At 46.2% G+C, this 26,733-nt stretch overlaps 1 protein-coding gene across 4 annotated transcripts in view; it reads left to right on the forward strand.

Moving 5' to 3' along the window:
- RARG (retinoic acid receptor gamma) overlaps positions 1 to 26,733 on the forward strand; it is a 112,051-nt gene that overhangs the window by 73,895 nt on the left and 11,423 nt on the right. For all 4 annotated transcript variants that reach the window (XM_035099600.3, XM_088661258.1, XM_035099610.3 and 1 more), the window contains 2 exons: positions 23,310 to 23,458; positions 25,473 to 25,614. In XM_035099600.3, coding sequence (XP_034955491.1) covers positions 23,310 to 23,458; positions 25,473 to 25,614 — 291 coding nt within the window. The remainder of the gene's footprint in view (positions 1 to 23,309; positions 23,459 to 25,472; positions 25,615 to 26,733) is intronic.

The raw sequence follows: 26,733 nt of genomic DNA on the forward strand, positions 1-26,733 counted from the left end.
TTGCAAAATGAAAGAAGCAAGCCAAGACTTTAGTAGTCCTGGACGCAAACGCTCATAAGGAGCTCAGAGTTATTTAGGCTTTAGGTTAAGTGTGATGTGCGTGTGGAAATGTGGCAGGATATGTGCATGCACAGCATATTTGAGTGTTATAGGCAAAACTACAAGTGTGTGATGAGCACAATGTTTGTTTACATAAGCATGCGATGCCTTGAAAGTGCATTGGTATTGCTTGTGTGTTCAAGTATGCAAGTGCAGTGACCATGATGGGCATCATGTTGGCGGGAGAGACATGTGGCTATGATCAGTGTAGGATATGTGAGCACTCTGTGAGATGTGTGTACCAGTATATTATGGTGTGTAAGAGGTATGGGACAAGCTCTCTTCCATCAGGAATGCTGCTGCTGCTGCTGAGACAAATGGCTTGTATAGTGTCCCAGCTGCAAACAGTTTACGGCTGGTTATAAATGGCTTGTTTGAAGCTCTGGGAAGGCGAGGGCAGGAATTTCCTCAATTTCAGCAATTTAGGCTTTTAAAGCCCTCCAACAACCCCTACTCCTTGAGCCGGATTAAGCAGGGAGAGGGGAGGAAGGGCAGTAACAGCAGGGACCCTGAGTTGGCCAGTGTAGATGGGCCACTGGCTTTGTGCAGGGGTTGGTCTAAGGCAGGGGTCCCCAAACTACGGCCCCCGGGCCGGATGCGGCCCAATCGGCCTTCCAATCCGGCCCGCGACGACCCCCGCCGCCCGCTCTCACGGCGCGCGGCGCAGCGGCGATCTGAAAAATCGGCAAAAAATCGCCGAAAATCCTTTGTGCGCATGCGTACGGGCCTCTCCCGACCCGGAAGAGGTCATTTCTGGTGCACTTCCGGGTCGGGGGAGGCCCATACGCATGCGCACAAGCGATTTTCGCCGATTTTTTTTCCGCCCGTGTGCGTGTGCGCATGCGCACGGGCGAGCACTCCCCCGCCCTCCGGCCCGCTGCGCGCGCACTCCCCTGCAGTCCGGCCCACCGCGCGGTCGGCGCGGCGGGCACCGGCCCGCCGCTCCGTAAGTCTGGGGACCCCTGGTCTAAGGGTTGGTGGCCTTCCTGGCTGATGAAACAAAAGAGGAGTGGTGGGTGGTGGTGGTGGTGGTGGGGAATGTCTCCCAGACTTGTGGAGCTAAAAGTGCTCTGCAGCTGCCGAAGGCATCTGTAAGAGGCTGCTCCAGATTCTGTCCTGTCCCTTTACTTGCTTCCTTGCTGGCTGCTTAGCGGCTGCTGGTGAATTGATTTATAATAGATTCATCAGCTGATAAAAGGACCCAGAGCTGCCAGGATTGCAAACTTGGCACGCTCTGTTTTTTTTTTAAAGCGATTTGTAAGGAGGGCCCCTGCTTTGGAATAAACCATGCTTACTTTGGCTTAGCTTGGATAGAACAAGGTCTTGTTCACCTGCATGCCGTGAAAGCTGCTCTAGGAAACGACATCCACCCAGGACGCTACACATTAGCGTAAATGTGTGTGTGGTTTGCTAGTGCCTGTGTATGTATACACAAAAAGCACCTCTCCTTTTCTGAATCCCACCCAGGATAGGCATGCCTGTGTGAAAGCTGCCCTACCCTATGGATGAGTGCCCTGCGGGAGGAGAGTTCTGGATGAGGCTGCTATTGTTTCTTAACTCAGATTCTCTGGCATAGCCCTTCTTCAACCTGGTGCTGTGCTGGTCGTGGTCTGATTTGAGTTTTCGTCCAAAACATCTGGAGGGCACCAGGTTGAGCAGATGTGGGCATGCATGCTTTGCTGTGCCCCATATTCCTGTCTGTCCCTCCCACTATAACATTCGTTGCTAGGCCTCATGTGTAGGAGCAGCTATCGGTGGTGTTAACATAACTACACCAGCTATATTTCTAATTCTTTGGCCGCCGTGCATGCATTAATAATTTCCAGAATAATAAATTTTGAGATTCCTCCCCCCCCCCACCAATTTGATGTTTAATAGTATTTAGCCTGTGCCATTTCCAGAATAATAAATTTTGAGATTCCTCCCCCCACCAATTTGATGTTTAATAGTATTTAGCCTGTGCCATCATAACAATATATATCATACAGTAATCTAAAACCTTTTTTATTTTTAAAGAAATCTGATTTCAATATATAAGTAAAATTCCAGAGCTTTAAAGGCTTAAACCAGGCATCCCCAAACTTCGGCCCTCCAGATGTTTTGGACTACAATTCCCATCTTCCCCGACCACTGATCCTGTTAGCTAGGGATCGTGGGAGTTGTAGGCCAAAACATCTGGAGGGCCACAGTTTGGGGGTGCCTGGCTTAAACTCTGGTCACTTCTTTTTGGTTTTTTTTAAAAAAAGGAATCTTCCCTGTTTCCCCGAAAATAAGACATACCCATAAAAATAAGCCGTAGCAGGGTTTCTAAGCATTTGCGCAATATAAGCCATACCCCGAAAAAAAGACATAGTGATAGGCACAGTTCTGGAGGGCGTCAAGGAAGAGGCGAGGCTGGACGTGTAATTAAAAAATAAGACAGCCCCTGAAAATAAGCCATAGTGTGTCTTCTTGAGGGAAAATAAATATAAGACAGTGTCTTATTTTCGGGAAAACACGGTTCTAGTGACACATGAAAAACCTAAAAGAGAAGAGAGTGTGTGGAAGCTGTGACCCTCCAGATGTGATTGGAATCCCATCGCTCATCCACACCAGACAACACAGCCAATACTGTAGTCAGTAATGATTGGACTTAGAAGCTGAACCACATCTGGAGGGACACAGGTTCCCTTACCCATTACCCAGAGCCTGGTTTAAAAGTCACCTGGTGTGGGTACAATGAAATATCGGGTCTAGTGATCGTGTGATCCACAGAGCCCCTGGGTTAATTCTCTGCTCTGTCTATGCTCCTGAAGATTCACCTCCCTTCCTTCTTCTCTTCTCTTCTCTTCTCTTCTCTTCTCTTCTCTTCTCTTCTCTTCTCTTCTCTGTTTCGTTTTTAAATTCTAGCTTTCATAGTTAGCTTAAAAGGTCTAAACGTGCAGTTCCAAAGCATCGAAAGGAATCCAGCTGAAAAGCGAGTATTTTATGTGATGGTTTCTTCACAAAGTTCGGAGGAGTTCCAGCTTGTTTCAAGGCAAATGCCTCTTAATGGGGTGGGGTGGGGGAGCCTAAACTCTTTTGCAGAACCTGAACTTGAGCTCTGCTCAGCTCCCCATTCCTCACTTGTGCAGCCCATTCCTCTCATTCTTCCAGCCGTCACAAGAAAGTACCAGCATTTATTATGCATTTACATTTTATTATGCAGTATACAGGTGCCACTTTGAATTTGTGGTGTGACTTAAGCTGCTTTGTCCTACCCAGTAATACTATGAGGAGCATCCTAATGGCCTTGTCTGATAGAATCTGAGCAATCCGTTTTTGGTTTTTGTATTGTATAAGCTGGTTGCACTTTTGTACAGTTGGATGAGGGAGGGAGATACATGTCAGGCTTTTATTTATACAGTCATGCATTATTATTATTATTTTGCACCATGTATTCTGAGTAAATAATTGAAACCGCTGTTGTGCAGAGATCTTCCTTTCCGTCTGAAAGGAGCGCAGATGATGAGTCCATGAGTCTATTCTCCATCCTGGATCTGCATGCATCAGTCTAGTAGTGGAGATTGAGAGGGGGAAGCTTGGAGCTGAGAGGGGGAATCTGGCCCTAGTGAAATGCCCCTTTGGGGGTTGGTGGTAGTCCCATGAATGTTCTGCCAGTAGAGATTCAGAAGCCGTCTCCTGTTTCAATTTTCAAGCATCCACTGAAAACCACCAAACATGCAGGCAGTTAAGAAAATACCTGTCTGTAATTGTTAGTTGATCTCTAATTTTAAGTTTTCAAATTTTTTATATGTATATTTGTTGCAAATTGTTTTTTTTTAAAAAGAAATTAATAGTGGTATTCAAATATTTTAAATAAATAAATAGATTCATCCCCATTTCACAGAGGACAAGGCTACCACTATTCTATTCTACTAGCCACAGTAGCTAGGCACTAGCTACTAGGCACTATTCTACTAGCCACAGTAGCTAGGCAGTGAGCAATGACTTTTGCTTGGGGCTTCCTTCTTGTTGGCTTCCCATAATAAGCCTCCGGTTAGCCACTGTGGGAACAGAATTCTGGACATGGCAGGCCTCTTGCCTGATCCATCAGGACTTTTGTGAGGTTAAGCATCAAACATTTCGTACCATTGCTCCTGACCTGTGCCTGGTTTCTGAGGGCACTCAAAGGCTGTGCCTAGTTGGCTGTCTCACTGTGGCCCCCTGTCTGTTGTAGTATGGGGAGGAGTTGGCACACCTTGCTGAGCTAGGAGGAAACAACCTGGGTTAGACAAGGGAGTGTATTGTGCATTTAGAAAATAAACCAAAACACATGTCAAAAACGTTGCTGCAACTAGTCCTCTAAAGCCACAACAGATTTGCAAAACTCCACAAATGCTTTGCAAGTGAAGCACACAAGTGTCTATGTGAATGCCAGGAAGTAGGGCACAATGGTTACATTATAGAGTGCAGGAGAGTGATTTTGTTTACGTTGCACAGGAGGGCAGCCTGATGGGGGCAGTCACAGCTTCTCCCTTCACATTGCTGCTTCTGTCCCCTGCAGATGCAGAGGCTCAGATATCTCCTATCCCCTTTGAATCTGGCTTGTCAGGTTCCGTATCTCTGCACACATCTCCCCTCTTTCACCATTTCGGCATCTGTTGGTAGCTGAGCCCTGCTGTGGATATTGGATGGTTTGTAAACACACATGGAGACAGGCAGTCCTCTTCTTCTTCCCCCCTCTTCCCCTCTTTGTGTGGCTCCAGGCAGTTATTTGGGTGTGTACAGAAGCTATTTAGAGAAGAATAAGTTAGGGCTAAAATGTGATGCACTCCAGGAAATGACAGGCCTGATAACAGCTTGGCCTGACAAGAGCCTTGAAGGAGCCTTATGTTAAGTTTGCCAGTGGTTTCTGATGCTTAGAGTACGAGCAGGGTATCACCTCTCTTTCCTCACCCACCCCAGCTAGGGCTGAAGGCACAGAATCTGGAGCCTGGTGGGCAGAGTCATGGAAGAAGGATCCTAGAGAGACATGGATGAGCTGAAGGGGATTTTTGGGAAGATCCAGTGCCTTGGGGGTCTGAAGGCTGGGATGAAAATTAAGATGACGTGCCAGAGGAATAGCAGTCAGCCACTGACAAGAGTTATCATCTGGAGATCTTTGTGTACCTGGAAGGGTACCTAGAACTCCCGGGTTCTATTTTCTGCTGTAGGGATACAACCAAGATCTTGTTGGGCTACTCCCAAGTGTGGGATGGGCTGCTGTAAACTATAGCAAATTGCTGTAGGAGGCCTGCATTCTTCCTAGCTCTGATATTTTACTGGGTCGGAATGCTGAGCAGTCCTCACCCCTGTTGTTAAGTGATAGGGGACCCTTTCAAAGTCTGGTGGAAGAGTTCTTACTTTATTATTATATTATATTATTTTGTTTTGTTTCGCTCTTTTCTTCTCTCATGGACCCTAAAGCATACTGTCAGCACAGGAGCTTGAAGAACTTCCTCTTTGATTTTTGAGCTTGCTGTCAAGAATACGGTAGCATCACACACCAAAGGCCCTGCGGTCTCTTTCCACAGTGGACAACCCGATGATGCCCACAAGCATGATAGGAGCACAATAGCTCCCCCCCTTTCCTTTCCCATTCCTAAAAAAGGAATGGGATTGCTTCAAAAACTACCTGATAAAATATGGTTCCAAAAATAATACTTGGTTGCGCTTAGATTAATTTCACAGATATACAGGAAAACTGAGATTAATAAATGAATACAGAACACTTACTACTTAAGGAAAGTATTGAAACCGCACAGAGATAGCGGAAACTAACATAGAAGGGATTCAAAAAAATTTCCAGAACAGAAAGAAAGTGACTAGAAAGAAAGAAAGGAAGGAAGAAAAGAAGGAGTACAAATGTAATTCCTTTCTGGGAACTTGGCGTATAGTATAAACAAATCACTGTTTGCATCCTTTGAAAAAGTTGGTGTAATTTCTTTTTTTGCTTTTTAATTTTTTTGTTTTGTTTTGTCCTTTTCCCCTTTAATATTTCAGTTCCCCCCTTTTCTCTTTTTGTATTTCTTCTTATAAGTTTTGAATATCTGGATATAATATTTAATATATGCTTTCTTTGTAATTTCAAAAAAATGCAATAGTAATAAAAAAGATAGGAGCACAATAGCACACAGTTCTCTTTGCTTTCCCCAGAAACTAGTCTTCAGAGGCACGCTGCTTCTGATCCTGAACCTACCGGTAGAGGTAGTCTGTTGCCATCACAACCCAAAGCATTATATTCCATGAATCTGTCTAATGCCCTTTTGATAAATCTATGGTAGTGAATCCCATAAGAAGTTAACCATGTGCTGTGCAAAAAAGTTACTTTGTTTTGTCTGTCCTGAATCTCCCAGTATTCTCCTTTGTTCCCTTTAGTATAATCAAAGAGGGAGAAAACTGTTTCTCTGTATACTTTATACACACACCATGCTTAATTTTGCACACCTCTGTCATGTCCTACGAAACCAAATTGCCTTTTTGCTAAACTAAAAAGCCCCGAACATTGTACCTGTTCCAGGTCCATTTTGATTGCTCTGTCTCGCACCATTTCCAGCTCTTACAGTATCCTTTTTGAGAAGAACTGTCCATAGTATATCAGAAGTGCAGCTGCACCATAGATTTGTATAAAGGCATTACAAAAAACTGGCAGCTTTATTTTTGATCTGTTTCCTAATCTTCCATAACATGGAGCTCACCTTTTTCACAGCAACTGCACAGTGGGTCAGTGCTTTTATGCAGCTGTTTACTACAACCCCGGGCTGTTCTTTGACAGCTCAAGGCTCCTGTCAGCAAATGTGCAAAGATCGGCTGTCTTGCTTCCATGTGCATCCCTTTGCATTTCCTTATTAACCTAACATCCGTAGGGAAAATTTGTTAAAGAACTGTAGCAGATTGAAGTGAGTCAGAAACACACACACACATACAACTGTCACCCATTGTCCTATGTCAGGGGTGGTCAACAGGTCGATATGTCAGATGTGACACATTTGGAGAATTCCAGGTGAAAGGAATTCTTTGTCGCACAGTTTATTACACTTTGAACTTGACCCGGTAGCAAATTGGCAAGCAGGGCAGATCTCTGAGCACAGGTGTTATATGCTGACAAGGCCTCATTCGCGCCAGCAGACGTGTGGCAGCGTTCTGCACGACTAACTGCAGCTTCCGGATCAGGTACGAGGGAAGCCCCACATAGAGCACATTGCGGTAATCCAGTCTTGCTCATTCCCCTCCTTCCGAGAGAGTAACATGTAAATAGCTTTGGACTACATTATTCCTTTCCACCCCAGCAAAATATTTGCATCAGGTCACTGTTTCCAACATGGGAAAATCCATGTGCTGTGGGCATCATGCATGATGTGAAATTTGTACGTGGTACTGGTGCCACACACACACATACACACACACACCCTGGGAAGAAAGGAAGAGGAGAACTTGCATTTTGTAATGAATCCCAGCAGGAAACACTCTGTTGATGCCTCTACCCAGCAAGAGCTATTTGTGGTGGAAGCTTTCAGTTTCACTCTGACTTGGAATGAATGAATTAAGTTGTGCAGAAAGCAGCTGTGGTGAAACAGTCCTTTTAAAAGTTGCTGATGTAAAATAGTACAAATCTCTAATTTGATCCAAAACACAGTAACTTATAGGGTTGGATGGATTGAGAGAAGAGTCTGCAGGAAGGCACTCCTGCTGATGGAAGATGCCTCCAGTTCATCTCCCGGGAGCCTCCCAACTCCCAGCCTCTGTGCCATAGCTCACCCTGTTCAGCAGGGTCCCTGGAGTCTGGACCCTGAGAAGAGTTGCGTTGGGAAGCTCCAGGGTGGGAGGTAGAGGTTGCTGCTGGGAGGAGAAGGAAGAAAAGACACTTTCCACCCACCTGCTTTTCAGACTTTTCTCATTTTCAGCTTTCATTCTGGGAAGAGTTTTCATTTTCAGCTTTCATTCTGGGAAGAGTTGAGAAGGATTTAGATCAGGCATCCCCAAACTCCGGCCCTGCAGATGTTTTGGCCTACAACTCCCATGATCCCTAGCTAACAGGACCAGTGGTCGGGGAAGATGGGAATTGTAGTCCAAAACATCTGGAGGGCCGAAGTTTGGGGATGCCTGATTTAGATCTTTCACATGACACTCGTGTGTGTGTGTGGGGGGGGGGTAATAACGATAGTGCCACATTGCTAGGGATAGACAACAGGAGTTGGCTGTTTTGTGTTCATCCTCTGCTTGCTAACTTCCTAGAAAGATCTGTGTGGGGCTGGTTTTTACACTGATAAATTCTGGATTCTAGAATCCAGATAATTAGTGCACAGCAGAGCCTCTCTGGAAAAGACCCTGATGTTGGGAAAGATTGAGGGCACAAGGAGAAGGGGACGACAGAGGACGAGATGGTTGGGCATTGTTCTCGAAGCTACCAACATGAGTCTGACCAAACTGCAGGAGGCAGTGGAAGACAGAAGTGCCTAGCGTGCTCTGGTCCATAGGGTCACGAAGAGTCGGACACGACTAAACAACAACAACAACAAGAGCCTGCACTGCAGGTTGTTTGGTGCAAAAGTTTAATGCAGACCTGACTCACTGTAGGAGAGGGGTTGTAGCTCAGCTTTAGGACACATGCCTTGCATGTAGAATAGAGGCAGGTAGGGTTGTTGAAGTACAGTTCCAGGCCATTGAAGGCTGGTGTGAGTTAAGAGTCATCAAATTGTAAAGTTGGAAGGGACCCAACCCCCTGCAATGCACGAATATGCAGCTGTCGCATATGGGGATTGAACCTGCAACCTTGGCATTACCAGCACCATGCTCTAACCAACTGAGCTATCCAGTCCAACAACATTCGAAAAGGCTCCGAGTTAAAAACTTGGCCTCTCCATTCAAAAGAATCAGGTAGCAGGTGGTAGGGAAGACCTCCTAGAGTTTGTTAAGGGTGCTGGGAATTGTATCTCTGTGTGGGGGGGGGGACTCTGATTCCCAGGATGTACACTGGATGTACTTTAAATGTATGGTGTGGATATAGCCAGTGCCACCTAGTATATGGTAACTTTCTCTTTCTAATCCTTCAGCTTCAGGGCAGGTGGTTCATCTCACATTTTCATGCCCAGTCCATATTTCAGTACAAAATATGCATGTGATTTCATAAAAGAACAGAGAACAGATAAACCATGGGTTTTTATATTAAGACCTAGTAAAACACACTTGGAGAGACAGATCTACTTTGCATCTGGATGGTTTTGTTTTGTTTTGTTTTCTGGTTGCAAGCACTGTATGTTTGAAATTGTAATCAGGATTCCTTGCTTGTAAAATGTGATTTTTATTGCTGACTTCAAAGGGTTGTGAAGATGAATGGAGCGTGGAACTTACCCACATATTATAAAGAACGAGGTGGCAGAATTCTGGACATGCCACCTGAGACTGCCAGTTCCTGCCAAGGGGATGGTAATACTTTTTAAACCCCCCCCCAAAAAAGAAACCCCCTTCATAGGGCTGTGCTAAATGTTTCTTTCTGATGTGGTAGTTGACCACATGCGTGGAGGTTGTGCGTGTGTATGTCCCTGTATGTTTTAAATGTGTTTTTTTTTAAAAAAACCATGGCTGTCCCTGCAGTGATTTGACCCAAAATTCTACCACCTGATTATGAAGAACCAAAGAATGATTCTAGCTTTGAGAGGCATTTTATGCAATCAGCTGGGTATGGAAGTATTTGAAATCATGATTAATATGCTGCCTCTTGAGTTCCTGCTGGGCTGCATTTTAGGATTTCCTGCTCTCATTTGTTCCCCAAAGGACAAGGACTGGACACAGACGTCCACTCCCGGGGGGGGGGGCGGCCACCATATTTCATACCGCTTGTTCTGTCTCCGTGAAGGTGCATTGGCCTTCTGCCCTCTGGGAATGTGTTTGGGTTTGTTCCCTCTGTTGGAGCATCAGATTGCTGTCAGCACGGGGCGATTTATGGCCAGGCAAGCTCTTCCCCCCTGTTCATGGAGGCGGGAGAGCCCTGTCCTGCTGTGGAATTTATTTCCTGCCCTCTGCTCCCACCTGTTGCAGAACACACTCTTTATCTCCCTTAACGATGCCTCAAAAAGCCCGACAGCTTGGCTTCCGGCTGCCATGCAGGGAGCTCTGGGTGGCCTTGGCTGTGGTCCCTTTGCCACCCTGGGCTCCTTCCATACTTCACGCTGTGTGACTCCAGGCAAGCAAGGCGGGAGCTGTCAAATGCAATTGGGGAATCCAGGGGAAAGAGGCCTGTACTCTGGTTCTGAAACATCCTCTGCAAAACTGCACAAGGAAGGGACTTTTTTTGCCCCTTCCCAGTTTGATGGTGTGGGGGCAGTGGGAGGCCGTTTTCCAAAGCTTGCTTCTCTGGTCCACATAATTGAGAAGCAAACTCCTGGAGTTCCTTGAATGCTTCTCTAGAGCTTCATTCATGACAAGATTGGTGACAGCAGGCAAGCTTCCATGAAAGCCAAGTTTGCTCACAGTGATCTGTCTTCTCTTGCAAGAGGCAGCCACATGCCTTATACCACCTCAGAACAGTGTGTCCTTCTAACCCAGTGTTATAAAATCATATTGGGGGGGCTATCTCCTTTGCCTAGCAGCAGGTCCCTGGGTTCTAGGTTGGGTAGGTGCAAGACAGAGCAGGGCTCTCTTGCACCTTTAGTAACTGTGCAGACAATTACTGTAATGTACTGTACACGAGGGACGTGGGTGGCACTGTGGTAAATCACTGAGCCTAGGGCTTGCAGATCGGAAGGTCAGCGGTTCGAATCCCTGTGACGGGGTGAGCTCCCGTTGCTCGAAAGCATGTCAAAGTGCAAGTAGAAAAATAGGTACCGCTCCGGCGGGAAGGTAAACGGAGTTTCTGTGCACTGCTCTGGTTTCGCCAGAAGCAGCTCAGTCGTGCTGGCCACATGACCTGGAAAAACTGTCTGCAGACAAACATGTCGGCTCCCTTGGCCAGTAAAGCGAGATGAAAGCTGCAACCCCAGAGTCGTTTGCAACTGGACTTAACTGTCAGGGGTCCTTTACCTTTACCTTTTTTTAATGTACTGTACACCAGGTTCAGAAGCTGCAGCTATTGCAAAATGACCAGCTGAGTGTCACTTGGTGAGAGTGTAGAAGTAGGCATTCTCAATTATAGCAGCCATCCTCTGAATGTGGGGTGAAAACAATAGTAACCTTCCAATGCATTAGAAAGGCATATATAACCAAGTTTCCTGGACTCTGCCACTTGATTTTTTGTTTTTGTTTTTTTGCATTACTCTGTTTTGTTTGTGATAAGCCATTGTGTATTTATCTTCTTTTCATCCAGTTTTAAAGGAAATTTTTACTGATTTTTTTGCATTTTCCCTATTGTGTCTTTTTATTGTAAGTCACTTAGAAGTTTTTATTATATTAAATAGTATATTTAAGAAATAAATGAGTTGCGGAGACAGCCTATCACGTTAAATTGATCAACTTTATTTTGAATAATATTTTAGTTTAATTCCCTCCCCCTTTAAACATGTGTGCTTGAAGAAGAGGTCTCTGAAACCCCACAGCTTGCTTTGACTGTTACAGTAGTTGGTTCAGTACAGAATCACTTCACTTTATGGTTGCCAAGTCATTTATTGACCCCCTTCAATAGGAGATGGATTTGCAGACTTTAGCATGAGTTAATATTTATCTCTGCAAAGTAGAAGTTTCTATCTTTTGATTCAGTTTAAGGTATCTCTGGACACCAGTTTAGCAAGATTTGCAGTTTAAGGTATATGAGCAGGGCCAGCAAACTGTTGGCAACTTTATTTCACAATAACTGTCTTCAAATAATCCTGTACTCCCCCCCCCCCGCCCCTTGTTGGTTATAACATTGCATTCTTTCAGATCTTGAGACTTCTCTGTCTTTCAAATGCAAAAACTTATAGATTCTGAGCTTTGCAAAAACTTATAGAAAGAATGCAAAAACTTATAGATTCTGAGCTTTGCAATTAAAAGCTGTGACATTTCCACATTACTGTGTATGTTTGTCTCTTTGTGTTACCTGGCATTCTTTCTCTCTTATCCATCTCCCTTAATTCTCACCATCTTTTCAGACACAAACCTCTGTGTTTATGGGCTGTTTTCAGGTAAATAAAGGCCTTCCAGTGAGATCTAATCACCTGGCAGGGCCCCCTTTTGTCTGCCTCTATCTCCTGGCCCTAGGGAGCCAGTCATGCACTGTTGGAGCCAAGGGAACAGCCTCCAAAGGCCTATTGTCTTATCTGAAAGAAGAGGATAATGCAGAGAGTTAAAATTCATGAGCTTCTAATTGCCCCTTCTCTGATGCTGATGAAGACTCCACTGGAGAGGATTGCAGAGACAGGGAATGGATAAACAGGAATTGGTGAACCTTAAATATTCCCTTCCCTTCTCATGGTTAAAAAGGCTTTTTTCTGGTAGTGGTAATGGTGGGTGGTTGTCAAATTTATATCAAGACCAGGAGAAGAGCCATAGCAGGAAGCTACTCTAGCTTGCAGTGCTTCCAACATCTCTTTAATACATGATCATCCTCACAAGAACCCTGTGAGTTTGGCCAGTTGCTTCCATTTTACAAACAGAGAACATTTGCCGCTGAGATTGTGCCAGGCCAGGGTCTGGATTGGAATGGAATCCAAGGATGAAGGTGTAGGGCCCTGGTGTTTGTGTCTTGAACCTCTGGTGCTTTGCCATTGATGCTCCATCATTTCATGTGTGGCCAGTCTAGAAGACTTGGCTCCATGCATTGAGGTTGCCATCTAGTATTAAGTACCAAGACTGTCCGAAAAGCCAGTCAGCTGATCCTCAAGGGCCAGTCCTCACAAACCAAGCTCTATAAAGCTCCAGCCTTAGAGATGCTCCTCAGTCTGAGACATGCTGCTCTTCTAAGGCTGCTGAATACGACTCCTTTTTTTTTTTGCTGGCTGCTGCTGAGGATCATGTTGCATACCTGACTTTGACCTTGCATCTCTTTCTGGCCTTTTTATCCAACCCTCTCTGTCCACCTCAGATCTTGACCCCTGTCTGATTCTGACCATGCCTCTGCCTAAAGGAGACATCTTTATTCCTCTTGACTCATGGATGTTGAAGGTGTGAATCTGCTCTTTGCCTTTTATTCATGCAGTGTAGGAATAACATAAGAATAGCCTGCTAAACCTGGAAGGTAGCCCATCTAGGAGAAGGGAAACGCTGGTCCTAAACCTCCACCCTCTTGCATGACATTTTTGGGAGAAGAAAAGACTTTAGGAGGATTCCTTTGTGCAAATCCGGAGTGGAGTCCCTAATACAGTTGGGTGGCTCCTTGTATGCCTCCTTTCCGCAACTCTTGCAGCCCAGCTGGTGCCAAACGTATTGCTCTTCTTTGGATCACATCAGTGAGGTTCCTTAGGTGCTGCTAACACAGTGGTTTGACTTCACCCCTGGAGGTGCACTCCATTGTCTCTTGAAACAGACAGATGCCAACAGCACCAAAAGAGAGACCATGAGCCCCCAGGAAGCAGTGTTAAGGATCATGCTTCCAGGAGTGACTCATAGGCTCTGGCAGAAGCCATGGACAGAAACCAGGCCCTGGCGCTGGAATAAAGAACTCATTGAGATATCTTCCCATGTGTGTCAGAATCACCTTCTCCAGAGAACATTACTGTTCCCAGTGAGCCTTGCTTAATGGTGTGGGGCATCTCTCTCCTTTGGAAAGTGAACATTCCCTACAGACCCTGGCCAGGATGAGAAAGGGCAGAGTAGTTAAAACCCTCAGTTCTGAAAGGAGTGGCTTGCATCATACATCTTTTTAGACCATCTTCAGACCCCTCAATCTGTTTGGTGGGACTTCTTGCTTTCGACTCACCAGTTTTAAATCTGTACTTTGTTGCCTTGGATGGGGAACCCATGACCTTCCGGATTGTGTTAGACTCCAGCTCCCACCAGCCCCAGTCCCCAGGCACCATTGATGAGGATCTGGGATGATGGGAGGTGTAGTCTAGCAACACCTGGAGGGTCACAAGTTCCCCAGCCCTATAGCTCAGCAGCAGCTGCTGTTATCATGAGATTTGCCTTCCCAAGGGCCAGGAATAAGTCTGTGGCTCATGAACCCAGCATTTTCAGACCCAAGTACAATCTACAATTGTACTTCAGCTCTTACCCAAGAGATCCCTTAAGAGGCATCACTTAGAAACAGTTGCCTAGCGAACATCCTTACCTAAGCAGTCCCTGAATCACTGAAAAGGAGAAACAAACAGTGGTTCCTAAGACAATACCTGTGGGGACCAGTGAATAAAATGTTGAGACCTGTCTCTCTGCCTCCGATCTCCGTTGACAGAACAAGAACAAGAGAGACCTGCTTCTCAAGGTTACTGCAAGAGTGAGAATTAAAGCACACGCATAAAGCTGAAACAAAGATGTTGCCGTGGGAGAAGACTTGCGTAGGCCTTTCAAAGCAGCCTTCTTCCACCTTAGGCCCGCAGATGGCGACAATGGGAGTATAACTCCCATCATCCCTGCCCATTGGCCAAGCTGGCTGGGGACGATGGGAGATGTAGTCCAATAACACCTGGGGACCCAGGGCTGAATAATTACGTTTAAAGGACCTGAATGATGCGAGCACTTTAGCAGCAACCAGTTTTTAATAGGCCATATTTTGCATCCCTCACTTGGATATGCTCCAGCACAAGCCAACCAAAATGCAAGCAAAAGGCTCATTCTGCACCTGCTCTAAGTACAAACACCAACAAAGGGCTGTGCTGGGGTTCGCCTTGTACGTCCCTCAGCTTCTCACTCCCGTTTGCCTGTGGCTTGGTTTGCAGGCAGCAGAAGGCCGCAGAGGTTTGTAAAATAAGGGAGAGGGCTCTGCAAAACCCCTATGGTGCATTGTTGGTCGCACAGTGAATAGAGAGGCCTTTAAGAGCTGCCATGTTGGACAGAGAAGCTGTGGTGTGTAATAAAGAGAGGAACTCATTAGACTTTTCTGTGGGGAGGAGGGGGCATATGGGAAACTGAGGGGTCTAGGCTGAGCTCCCAGCTTGCCAGTTGCCCTAAAGCCCTGTCTCTATTAAGGGGCTCAGTCCTGGAAATCTCATCACAGTGACAACCTGCAGCCTGCACTCCTGCTATGTGAAGGACTTAAGTGGCTTTGAAATGGATACTCTATTTAGCCATTTCCCTGTGGGGAAACCAAAGGTGCCACGTTGAATCACGAAGCCTGTTAATACTGATGCCCCTGGGATGCTAAGAACAGAGACACGGACTTTCCCTCCCAGCCGTATCTTAAGAGTGGCTTCACATTTTATGCAACAACCTTGTTTTTGCCGCTGGCATTACTCTGGTATTTCCACAAAGCATTAACAAACAGTTATGCGCCTTCAAAAACACACATGTTTGCACACATTAGGAAGGTGCAGCTGAATCCTGGCTCCTCTGTCTGGGTACACAGGTGCTTCAGGACATGGGAGCAGCACTCCAGGTCAAACAATTGCTGGGCAAAATCCTGGCCTGCTCATAATTAAGTTTAATGCTGAACTTCCACTTGGAAAATACAAACCCTTTTGTGAAAGGGAAACTTTTGGGTTCCAACACAACTCTACAATTCTATGAAAAGCAGAGTTCCCATGTTGGAGAAAGACACTGATGCGGGCGGGTTTTTGCATAAGTCCCTGCCCACATGAAAATTATGTGGCCAGAGTCATTTCCTGCAGCTTTTACCAACTCAGAAGCACACATAGTATATGAATTGTGCATGTCATTCCAGTCTTGAACATTGGTCAACCTATGTGCATGCACACAAAAGCTCATACCAATGACAAACTTAGTTGGTCTCTAAGGTGCTACTGGAAGGAATTTTCAAATTTTGTTTCGACTACGTCAGACCAACACGGCTACCTACCTGTAATTGGTCAGCCTATCTCACTGTTGACAGCTTTGGAGAGAGGAAGGTCCCTTCTAATACCACTGTGGGTGGATCTAAACACGGGTGGTGGGGGGATGCTATAAATAAGTCAGAAATTAGATCATTTTAACAAAAGAAGAAAATATCCATGGAAAATTGTGCTTTAAAATTTCCTGCTCTCTTGCGCCATCTGGTGTTGCATGTTTATTGCACATTCAAATAACTGTTTCTTTACTAATGTAGCGGAGTCCTGAGTTTAGTCATTTGGGGTAGACATTGACCAAAGCATCTGACATTTTTGCATGTCTACAAATGTATACTAATGTTTCATTCCAAGCGGCATCCACGCACCATCTTCATGCTGGCTTATATGCTACTAGTAGTCTAATACAGAGGAAGCTTGTTATCTTATCAGCTTGAAGGACGATGAAACTTTTGGATACGTCATTTAAGTGGGAGCTGTGGGGTTCAATCAGCTACTGACCCTGTTGATCAGCTGTTGGGCTTTAACAGCAAACAGCTGGTTGATGCAATCAGCTGTCACAAGTGCAAGTGCTGACAAAACACCAAGGCAGGGAATCTCCAGTTTAGGGGCTGGATCAGGCATGTTGCTTAATTTCATCTGGGCCTCACATGCCTCTTTTCCCTTTCCCTTTTACTTGTGTATATGTAAACAACAACAACAACAATTTCCCCAGCCACTCTGGGCAGCTTCCAACAGAAAAATAAAATACAGTACAGTAATCTATTAAACATTAAAAGCCTCCCTAAACAGGGCTGCCTTCAGATGTCTTCGAAAAATCTGGTAGCTGTTTTTCTCTTTGACACCTGATGGGAGGGCGTTCCACAGGGCGGGTGCCACTACCGAGAAGGCCCTCTGCCTGGTTCCCTGCAACTTGGCTTCTCGCAATGAGGGAACAGCCAGATGGCCCTCGATGCTGGACCTCAGTGTCCGGGCAGAATGATGGGGGTGGAGACGCTCCTTCAGGTATACTGGACCGAGGCCATATAGGGATTTAAAGGTCAGCACCAACACTTTGAATTGTGCTCGGAAACTTACTGGGAGCCAATGTAGATCTTTGAAGACCAGTGTTATGTGGTCTCGGCGGCCGCTCTCAGTCACCAGTCTAACTGCCGCATTCTGGATTAGTTGCTAACACTGAATTTCCACTTAGTTCCAATTTGTGTGGCCTACTTTGTTCCTGAACACTTTTGATAGTGTGGGTATGGCTGGGCATCCGCTGGCCTGATCTGCATCTTCCAAACTGTCCTTAGGCATGGGGCTACGTGATATTGGGCAACTTCTTGGCTGATGGGGGGTGGAGATGCTGAGTCGGAGTCTGCTGTCATCACCTCCAAAGCTCTCCTCAGGTGCTTTTTGTTTGTGTGTGGCTCTTGCTGATCTCTTCCTCCTTTGGGTCAGTAGCCTCTGACTGAAAAAGAAGTTTGGCATCCCTGTACCAACACTGTTTACCCCCCAGCCTTTGGAATTGTTGAACTCCCAGCTCCCCCAGCCAACTTAGCCAGTGGTCAGGGATTATGGGAATTGTAGTGCAAGAACATCTGGGACTCAAGGCTGAATAACACTGGACTGAAGGGTGTAAATCTACTTGGGAATTAAAGAGTTCGGATAGGCCATGTGAACAAACATATTTCAGACTCCTTGATAACCGGCATCACATTTTTTGGGGGGTAGCCTAGACTGTGACCTCAGAAAACTGCTATCAGGAAGACCCGGTAGGAAGCTGCCGCCTTTTTCTAGCAAATCAGACCATGGCTCCATCTAGCTCAGAATCCAGCGCCAACACCTTCCCAGAGTTTCAGACAGGGGTCTTTCCAAGCCTCCCTGAAGGTGCTGGGGATTGCGCCCAGTCCCTTTTGCATGTGCTCCTGCCACCACAAAACTGTTGCCCTCCAGCTGGAGACAGTAGACCTGGGGTAGTCAACATGGTGGGCTCCAGATGTTGTTGGACTACAACTCCCATCATGCCCTGCCCGCATGGCTAGTGGTGGGGGGTGATGGGAATTCTAGTCCAATAGCATATGGAGGGTACCATGTTTGACTACCCCTGCAGAAGTACTGGATGAGATATGTCAGTAGTCCAAAAGTGATTTTTTGGGGGGAAATGAATGAAACCTTAGATCTAGCTTCCATTGGAAAAGTTTTGTCAAGGGCACTGAAGCCCACCACACGGCATACATTAGCTGCTGTTCTAGCTTCTGAGATTTGTCCAGGCCTTACCTGTGTGCACTTCCGAGCATATCTTCACAATCTTAAAGGCTAGAAATCTACTGTTCAAAAAGAAAATGCATACTGAGATTATTTGAGGGTTTTTTCCTGAATATGAAGAATCTTGTTTCAGCAGAGGATAGACCAGGCATCCCCTAACAGGACCAGTGGTCAGGGATGTAGTCCCAAAACATCTGGTGGGCCGAGTTTGGGGATGCCTGGCATAGGCTAACAGTATGAGGTTTGTTGCTTAGCTCCGGGCTGCTGTGCATTAGCTTGTTTATTGTGGAGTCATTTAGAAGGCAGAGAGAGAGAGGAACACACAAATGAGCCATTATTGTTGTGGGAAATGAATATTCATCGGAGGGTTATTTGTTGGGGTGGGAAGGCTGGTTTTGTTTATTGCAGGGTCACTTATAAGAACAGAGCTCAAGAGACATGATGGCTACATGGAGTTTGTATATGCTGCTTATCTATTGTGGTTAGAGTGGCCTGCGAAGTGCTGTTTTCCTTTTGCAAACAAGAGTTTCTGCTGGGGCCATGACTGGGAGATATTGCAGATAGCAGGAAGGTGAAGAGGGTGGTGGCGAGGGAGGAATCTTATATCCCAGGCATGTCCAACAGGTAGATCGTGATCTACCGGTACATCACTGAAAAAAAGCTCAACATTTTTGCCCTGGACCCCTAAAAAACGTGGCTTTCCCCTCCCTAAAAAAAGCAAAAAAGCTCATCAACTTTAACCTGAACCCCCAAAAAGGGGGGAGATCACTGCCAGTTTAGAACTCTGTGAGTCGATCACTGTCTCTTGGAAGTTGGCCACCCCTGTTATATCCCTTCACTCCTGTGATCCCTATTTTATTGTAGGCTGTGAATTCTCTACACAAACTCCCAAATTCTCTGAACAACCCATCCCTGAGATCAGCTTGTCAGCTGCAATGTTGTTGTTTTATCTATTAGAGGAGCGGGGCGGGGGCAGGGGTAATTTTACTCCAGTTTTAGGTTGCGTACAATAGAAAGCACCACCTAAAAAAACCCCCCAAACCTGGGAATTGTTAGTAACCCCACACAGAGCTACCATTCCAAGCACCCTTAAGAAACTACAGTTCCCAGGATTCTTTGGGTGAGGAGACATGCTTTGAATGTGCTTTAAAGTGTGCGTTCTGAAAGAAGTCACCTTCTGCCTGGTCCTGTGAATGAATGAGCAAACTAACACATTAGCGATATCAATTGAAGGGTTGGATGATGGCCAAGAAGCAACTCATAGTGAACTCTAGTACCAAAATTGGCACTAGAAAAGAAGAAAAATGGAGCTGGCTTCCTAATCCAGACTTTAAATTAAACTCCGGTGGAATGATCGTGATTGCGAAACCCTTTTTTATTTTTTAAAAAACTGTGAATATAACCCACAAGCAGGGCTACCGTATAATACAAGTCATTTTATTATGGTTAATGATCAGGATTACCATATAGATTTGAGTCCACTTTCATCATGTAAGGAGAATGTCACCATTTGAGCAGATCCACATGATTTAAAGCACATCCAACACTCATCCAAAGCACATGGCTTCCTCCAAAGAATCCTGTAGGTAAGGGTGCTTGGGATTGTAGCTACGGAAAAGGAAAACTGCAGTTCCCAGGATTCTTTGGGGGAAGTCATGTGCTTTGAAAGTGCATTGGATATGGTTTAAATGAATGTTGCGAATCTGCTGTTGGCTTCACCACCCCAAAAATGGAAACACCCTCAATTTCGGGGGGGGGGGGAGAGAGAGACATGCTAAATACAGACCTTTTGCAGGAGGAGAAAGTGGACAAAAAGTCCTCCCCCCCCCCCGTATTTCCTCCCCAGCTTTTCTAACCTATGTCTCCTTTGGGCAGGGTCATTCCTCTCTTCCCACCCCCAGGGGAAGGGATTAGGTTACACAGCTCTGGTAACAATTCCAACCTGTTTGGCCTGGAATGTGGCATTTAGGGTCTTGTCACAGGAAATTCAGTCTGTGTTGAAAGCTAGAATTGCAAACAGTTTCATGCCTTGCCGGGGTTGGGGGGCGGTGGAAAATGCTGTTTGAACCGAAGGAACTCTGTCCAGGCGTTATGGGTCATGGTGAGGGCAAGAGGCTGGGAGTTTAGGACTAAATCTTTTTAATGTTTCCTCCTTCCCATGCAACTTCACTGTAAGTAATGCACAGTTACACCATTTGTCTGCTCAGTGTATGGCTGACTCCCCACCCCCCACCCCAAGTGTCCTGTCTCCAGTCACTTACTCCCATGTATATTATAAGGAATATATCCCAGCATATTCCTGATAAAGTATGATCCTCCTCAGCCATGAGGTGTCATTCGGCAAGCAATTTTCTCTCTTCCTCAAGCCTCCCCAGCTGCAAAATAAAGTGGGAACAACATGTGGTGTTTGAAATTAGCCAGGCGCATTTTGCATCTGGCTATTGGCCACTTGTGACCAAGTGAAGATGCCTGGGCACCAGAACAGCACCTGACATCTTCACCCCCCGGAGGTGCATGCCTGGGGATCATTGGATCTGGACCAGGGGTCAGCCAAGCTTACCTTGCCTGGGCCAGTTCAGTGCCGCAGAGCCCCCTCCGTGGGCTGGATCGCAGGCGCACTTGAGCTCGTGCAGCTGCATTTCCAGCACTTGCATCTGCGCAGACGCGATTTCCGGCACTGCGGAAGCGAGTCCCCATGCAGCGTTGCGCCAGTTTAGTGCAGCGCACAGGAACTCGCCAAGCGGGCAGCTCGTGGGACAGTTAAACAACCCCCATGGGCAGCTTGTGGCCCATGGGCCCTAGGCTGCCGACCCCTGATCTGGACTGTTTTCACACACTCATACTATATCCTGTAGAATTCTATCAGTTATAGTTTATCTGCAATCAGAATGGATTTCAGGAACCAAAATGTTTTTTTCTGTACAGCCTGAGCAGGAGCAGTGAACAATGTTATAATTAATTGTTGCAGCTTGTCTTCACTTACCCCATCCCACTGCCCTGCTCACAGTTGTGAAGAATATTCCTACGTTGAATGGTCTGTGTCACCATTAAGAAAAAGAGATAGGAATAGGGCAGTATTCCGGACTGTCCCCGGATCAAGTGACTTTTCTCAAGGTAGTCATCTGAACTACCTGATGACCAATCACAGACAGTGCATCCCTTGAAAAGCAAGACTTTAGAGCCATCTTGCCCCCAAAGGGCAACTACACATTCCGTTTTGGCAACCTTGGACTTAAGGAGCCATTTTGTGCCTAGCTTATATACCTGAATTTATAACATTGCGTGATTTCAGAAGGTTGGCCATCAACAGAGGTTGGCATGGTGGGCGTGGCAGCAGCGCTTACCTGACTGATGCTTAGTGGGAAGGAAAGGTCTGGGTGGTCAGCGTGCTGGAAACAGGTGCCAGCAGAGCCAATCTGGCACTCCTGCCAGTGCGTTTACACTGCACCACACTGTCCACTGCTGGGAGTCAGTTTAATGGTTTACGGTGTTGGGGGGGCACCTATGTGCCACCTTAAAGACTAACAGATTGATTGCAACATATCCCATTCATTATGGATGAAAATATTTATTTGTAGCATAATCTTTCATGGACCAAGGCATGATTGATGCACGACTAGATGAATGATTTTTTAATTTTATTTTTTGTATCTGATGATAAAATGGGCTCTCTGTTCATGAACACGTATGCCCCAATCAATCTGTTAAGTCTTTTAGGTGCCAGAAAGCATTTTGGGGGTGTGAGAGAGATTTTTAATGCGAGTTGAAATGCAGCCAAAGTTCATAAATTACTTTTATAGATTCAGAATCTTGGATGTGTTATTTGTAACGCCTGTCCCTCTTGATAGCTCCACGATGCTAAGATATCCCTCAAACTTTCTGGACTCGGTTCTGCCTTCTGAAGTTCCTTTAGCTTGCGGCTCTCCCCAAGTCAGTACCAACCAAGGTTGAGATTATGGGGCAAAGGGGATGCAATCCCTGCCCCCCCCTGCCTAACCCTCCCCTTTCCCAGTGTGAATCAGGTGAGCACCAGAGAGAAAAAGAGCTCCACCTGCTGCAGGAACTAGTCACCCTGGCCCAGAAATCCTGTGCTCTCCAACACAGTGAGTGAACTGCCTCGCAGTTTGAGAACAGCTGCTTTCAAGCGATAGCCAGCTATGCACAAAAGCATGTGGTTTCATGTCTGCTGAGAGGAACAAAAGCGGGAAAGGGGAGGTGTGCGGCCCTAACAGCTTCTTGCTTAGAATTTGATGGTTAATTATTTTATTTTATTTATTTATTTATTCAATGAGTATACTGCCCTTCATCCATAGATCTGAGGACGGTTCATAACATAAAAGTTACAATATGAAAACACAAAATACAGTACAGAATTAAGAACAAAAACAAACCAATAACACCCCCTCCCCCTTTCCACAACACATTTAAAAGGGCATCAGGTGCCAAATCAGCCAAAAGGCCTGGTTGAAGAGGAATGTTTTCACCTGGCACCTAAAAGTGTATAACAAAGGCGCCAGGCGACCTTACCTGGGCAGAGCATTCCACAAATGGGGAGAGCCACTGCAGAAAAGGCCCGTTCTCATGTTGCCACCCTCCAGACTTTTCTTGGAGGAGGCACATGAAGAAGGTCCCCAGAAGATGATCTCAGGGTCCAGGTAGGCTCATATGGAGAGAAGGGGTACCCTTGAAGAGAGAGTGTTCCCCATATTATTATTATTTTGGTAATCCTCAGAAAGTTGGCTTCGGGGGCACCCCTGCAAGAGGTCCTTGGGACTCTGTGTATAGCTTGCTGGTAAAGCTCAAAAGGCTTTTTTGTTCACGTAGTGCCCCAAAGGAAGGAAACCCCAGTGCCCTGGGCTGTGCAACCATGGAATGGAAACATTCCTTTGGTTTGGATGCTGCTTGGACTCTTTATGTGAGTTTTGTAGCAAAACAAACAAACAAACAAACCCACACACTTTCCACACAATAATTTTGAGTAGTAGAAGTTTCCTTAGGACAAAATTTTAATAAAATGAAATGAAATGAAAGGCTGACATTTTTAATACGTTTTAACCAAAGCTTGGGTGTACCGTGTCCCAAATTTCTGCCTGACCCTCTCCCTATTTCCTTCTGCAGCGGTGGAGACACAGAGCACAAGTTCGGAGGAGATGGTGCCTAGCTCCCCCTCTCCGCCCCCACCCCCACGTGTCTACAAACCTTGCTTCGTCTGCAACGACAAATCATCCGGCTATCATTACGGGGTCAGCTCCTGCGAAGGCTGCAAGGTGAGTGAAGGGAGATTCCCCACCCCCCACCCCACAAGGTACTGTCGCATGCCTCGGCTAACCCGCTGCACAGGGGGGCTCCTTGCAGCGCAGCTTGCCAGAATCGAGTTCAAGCAGGCACCAGGCTCGCAATTGTTCAGACCAGGAGGGTGGGGTTGGCTGCTTCACCCAGGCCTCCTTTCCTCGTCCAAAGGAATGTTGCAGCAGGGAATTTGAAGCTGCATGCCAACACCCAAAAAAAAAAACAGATTATGCAAGCAAAATGAAATGTGCAAAACAAGCATATGCATGCTGACTTGCATCCTCCTGTGTTGTTGAATTTGGGGGTTTCTGGTTGCAGAAAATTCTGCACCTACTTCCAAGAACAGAAGATCGTCAGGTTAACACCTGTCAGGCTCAGGCTGAATCCCTACACATGGAGCGTTGTTTTCCAACTTGGGAACCTTTGAGGGTTGGTTGCTGGAACTGAGAGCTCTAGTTAAAAGTTTCTGCTTGACTCGTTTGGCCTATGAGGCTATGTCCCCCAAACCATGCCCACCTGCTCCGCCCCTGATTTGCTCCACAACTTGGACAGCTGGGCTTTTACTATGCACCTATCATTCACCTGCCAGCAGGTTGTTGTCTCCCCTTTCAAAGCTGGCCTGCAGGTGGAGTGGGAGATACAGATCTAGGGCCCCTGGCTGAAAGTTCCCCACCCCTGCCCTTTAGCTCCATACTGAGGGAGCGGAGAGATAGTGACTTGTCTAAGATGATGTTTAGACTCAGAACTTCCTGGTTCACATACTTCCCAGCCCCTTACAAAATGCCAGCTCTTTAAGGGGCAGCTTCTGTTAAAGGATCGCAAATGGCAGGGCAGTGGAAGACCTTCTGGCTGAGATTTTGGGAAAGCTGTCGCTGCTACTGCCAGTCAGGAAAAACTGTCCTGGGCTAGAACGGAAGGTCTGATTCATTACTAGTCAGCTGCTTATGATACGCAAACATTTAAAAGTCAGAGGTGGGCCAAGGAACAAGGGGGCCTCGCATCTGAGTGCCCCAAGTGTTTTCCTGTGTGGGGTAGTGAATTCAGTGGATGGAGGGGTCAAATTAAGAGATATCAGTAGGATATTACATAAATTATTCATTCATTCATTCATTCAATTTATATACCACCCTTTATCAAAAGATCCCAGGGTGGTGTACAATTGTTAAAAACACATTACAGAACACCAGTGATAAAAATACAACGAAAACACATAATAAAAAGCACACTGATAGACAGACTAATAATAAAATAGTCATCGTAATAACAGTCCTCTTCTCCACACTTTCACAGGCCATAGGCCTGGGTAAAGAGGAATGCTTTTGCCTGGTGCCTAAAGACATGTAATGATGGCACAAGACCATTCTACAATTGGAGCCACCACAAAAAAGGCCCGTTCTCTTGTTGCCTCCCAAAGGTGACCTTTTTTTGGAGATGGAGTGTAAGGAATGGAAGGAACTGAACAGGAATTGAATTGATTTGGAGCAGGATAAATTGGGAAATTAACCGGGGGTAAATGAATCAAAGAGGTACTGTTTTGGGGTGTCTGACTTGGGCTGCAAATTAAGCGAAGAACTTAAACCTGGGGGTGATCCGGATGGGAAATAGTTGGTTTGCCTTCTGTGCCATTTAAAGTCTAAACTGGCATGTACATATTTGCAAATTGTATGTACATTTGTGTCTATGGACCCATGCCTCAAAAGTCACTACATTTGAAGATTCAAAACTCATACTGTCATAGCCAGGTCTGAAGATTCACCCTGGTAAGCTACGACATCTGAAACAGCTTCCGAGCTGCAAAAATGGTCCTACCTGAAGCAGCGAGTTTTGGAGAAGCTGGCAGTGGATATCCTCTGGTACAATTGACAGTGGGAAAGGAGGCTTGGAGAGAGGCATGCTTGGAACTATCTAACTGGTTTCCTTCTGCATCACCCACCTGTTCCTCTCTCTCTCTCTCTCTCTCTCTCTCTCTCTCTCTCTCTCTCTGACCTTTAGGGCTTCTTTCGTCGAAGCATCCAGAAAAACATGGTCTACACCTGCCACCGGGACAAGAACTGTCAGATCAACAAGGTCACCCGCAACCGCTGCCAGTATTGCCGCCTACAAAAGTGCTTTGAGGTTGGCATGTCCAAAGAAGGTGAGCACTGTTCTAAGGCGCCTGTTCTAAGCATGGGGGCAGGCAGTGTGTGAGGGATGCTAGTAAATGAGATTACAATAGGTAAAACAAGACGGAAAGCAAAGGGAGGTCCCATTCAGGGCCATTCAGATGGGGTGGTATGCATGCCCCCTCCCCACTTGTTTGGCATAGACGTAACACACATCTACTTTGAAAACTGTCAGCCTGTGTGTTCGAGGACCATGTCTGCCTTACTGTTTTATGTACCACTGCTGCCTGCTTGTAGGCAGAAGTAGTCATTCGAATATTCTGTTTTTTGTTGGCAACAGCCATTGGCAGATTCTTTGTTCCCCCCCCCCATGGATTTGGACACAGACCATGTCATGTTCAGATGATGGGTACACAGGAACATTTCCCCCTGCATCCTCACATCTGTGTGCATGCACATATTTGCATGCGTCCCAAATGGAACCTCACTATTTTAAGGAGTGGCCCGCGCATAGGTGGCTCCTGCCAGCCTCTGTTACTTTACTTGCTGCGCATCAAATGTAGAATTTTGTAATGCCAAGCCCTGTGTTGCCAAGATACAATCGCAGAGACATCTAAGAGGAGGCACACAACCCAGTCCGGCGCTTCTGAAGGGATCTGTGGCTCCTGCAGCCTGAAAACTCCTGCAAAGCCATCTGCTTTCTGTATCTGGTTTCACTGCTGTGTTTCCTTCCATGGTGGTGCTTTTCAGTGCATTCCACCCCTAAGGGAAAGCATTTGGGGAACATTTACCTTGGAACTGAAAAGGCAACGTGGGTTTTTCAGGATGAGCGGGAGACTGTAGTTTGCAGCCCTGCTCCTTGAGGCGAAAGGAACTGCACACACAAGAGCCTTGCCGATATTCTGTTCTGATGAAACGTTTTCCATGTGTATTCCTTGGAGGGGAAATAATTCCGAGAGCACTCCCACAGAGGAACAAACAAACAAACAAAACTCCCAGCGGAGGGAGGTACTTTGCTCACTGCCCCGCTTGGGGAGTGGAGAGTTTGCTGTCCCTTTCAAGAGCGCTGCCAGCTGCCCAGCCCTTTCAAGAGACAGAGAGCCTCTCAGCGGCTGTTGCTTTTACTCCCAACTGCTTAGGCATGTCTTCGC

The sequence above is a fragment of the Zootoca vivipara genome, chromosome 2 (assembly GCF_965207765.1).
Source record: "Zootoca vivipara chromosome 2, rZooViv2.hap1.1, whole genome shotgun sequence".
Taxonomy (NCBI): domain Eukaryota; kingdom Metazoa; phylum Chordata; class Lepidosauria; order Squamata; family Lacertidae; genus Zootoca; species Zootoca vivipara.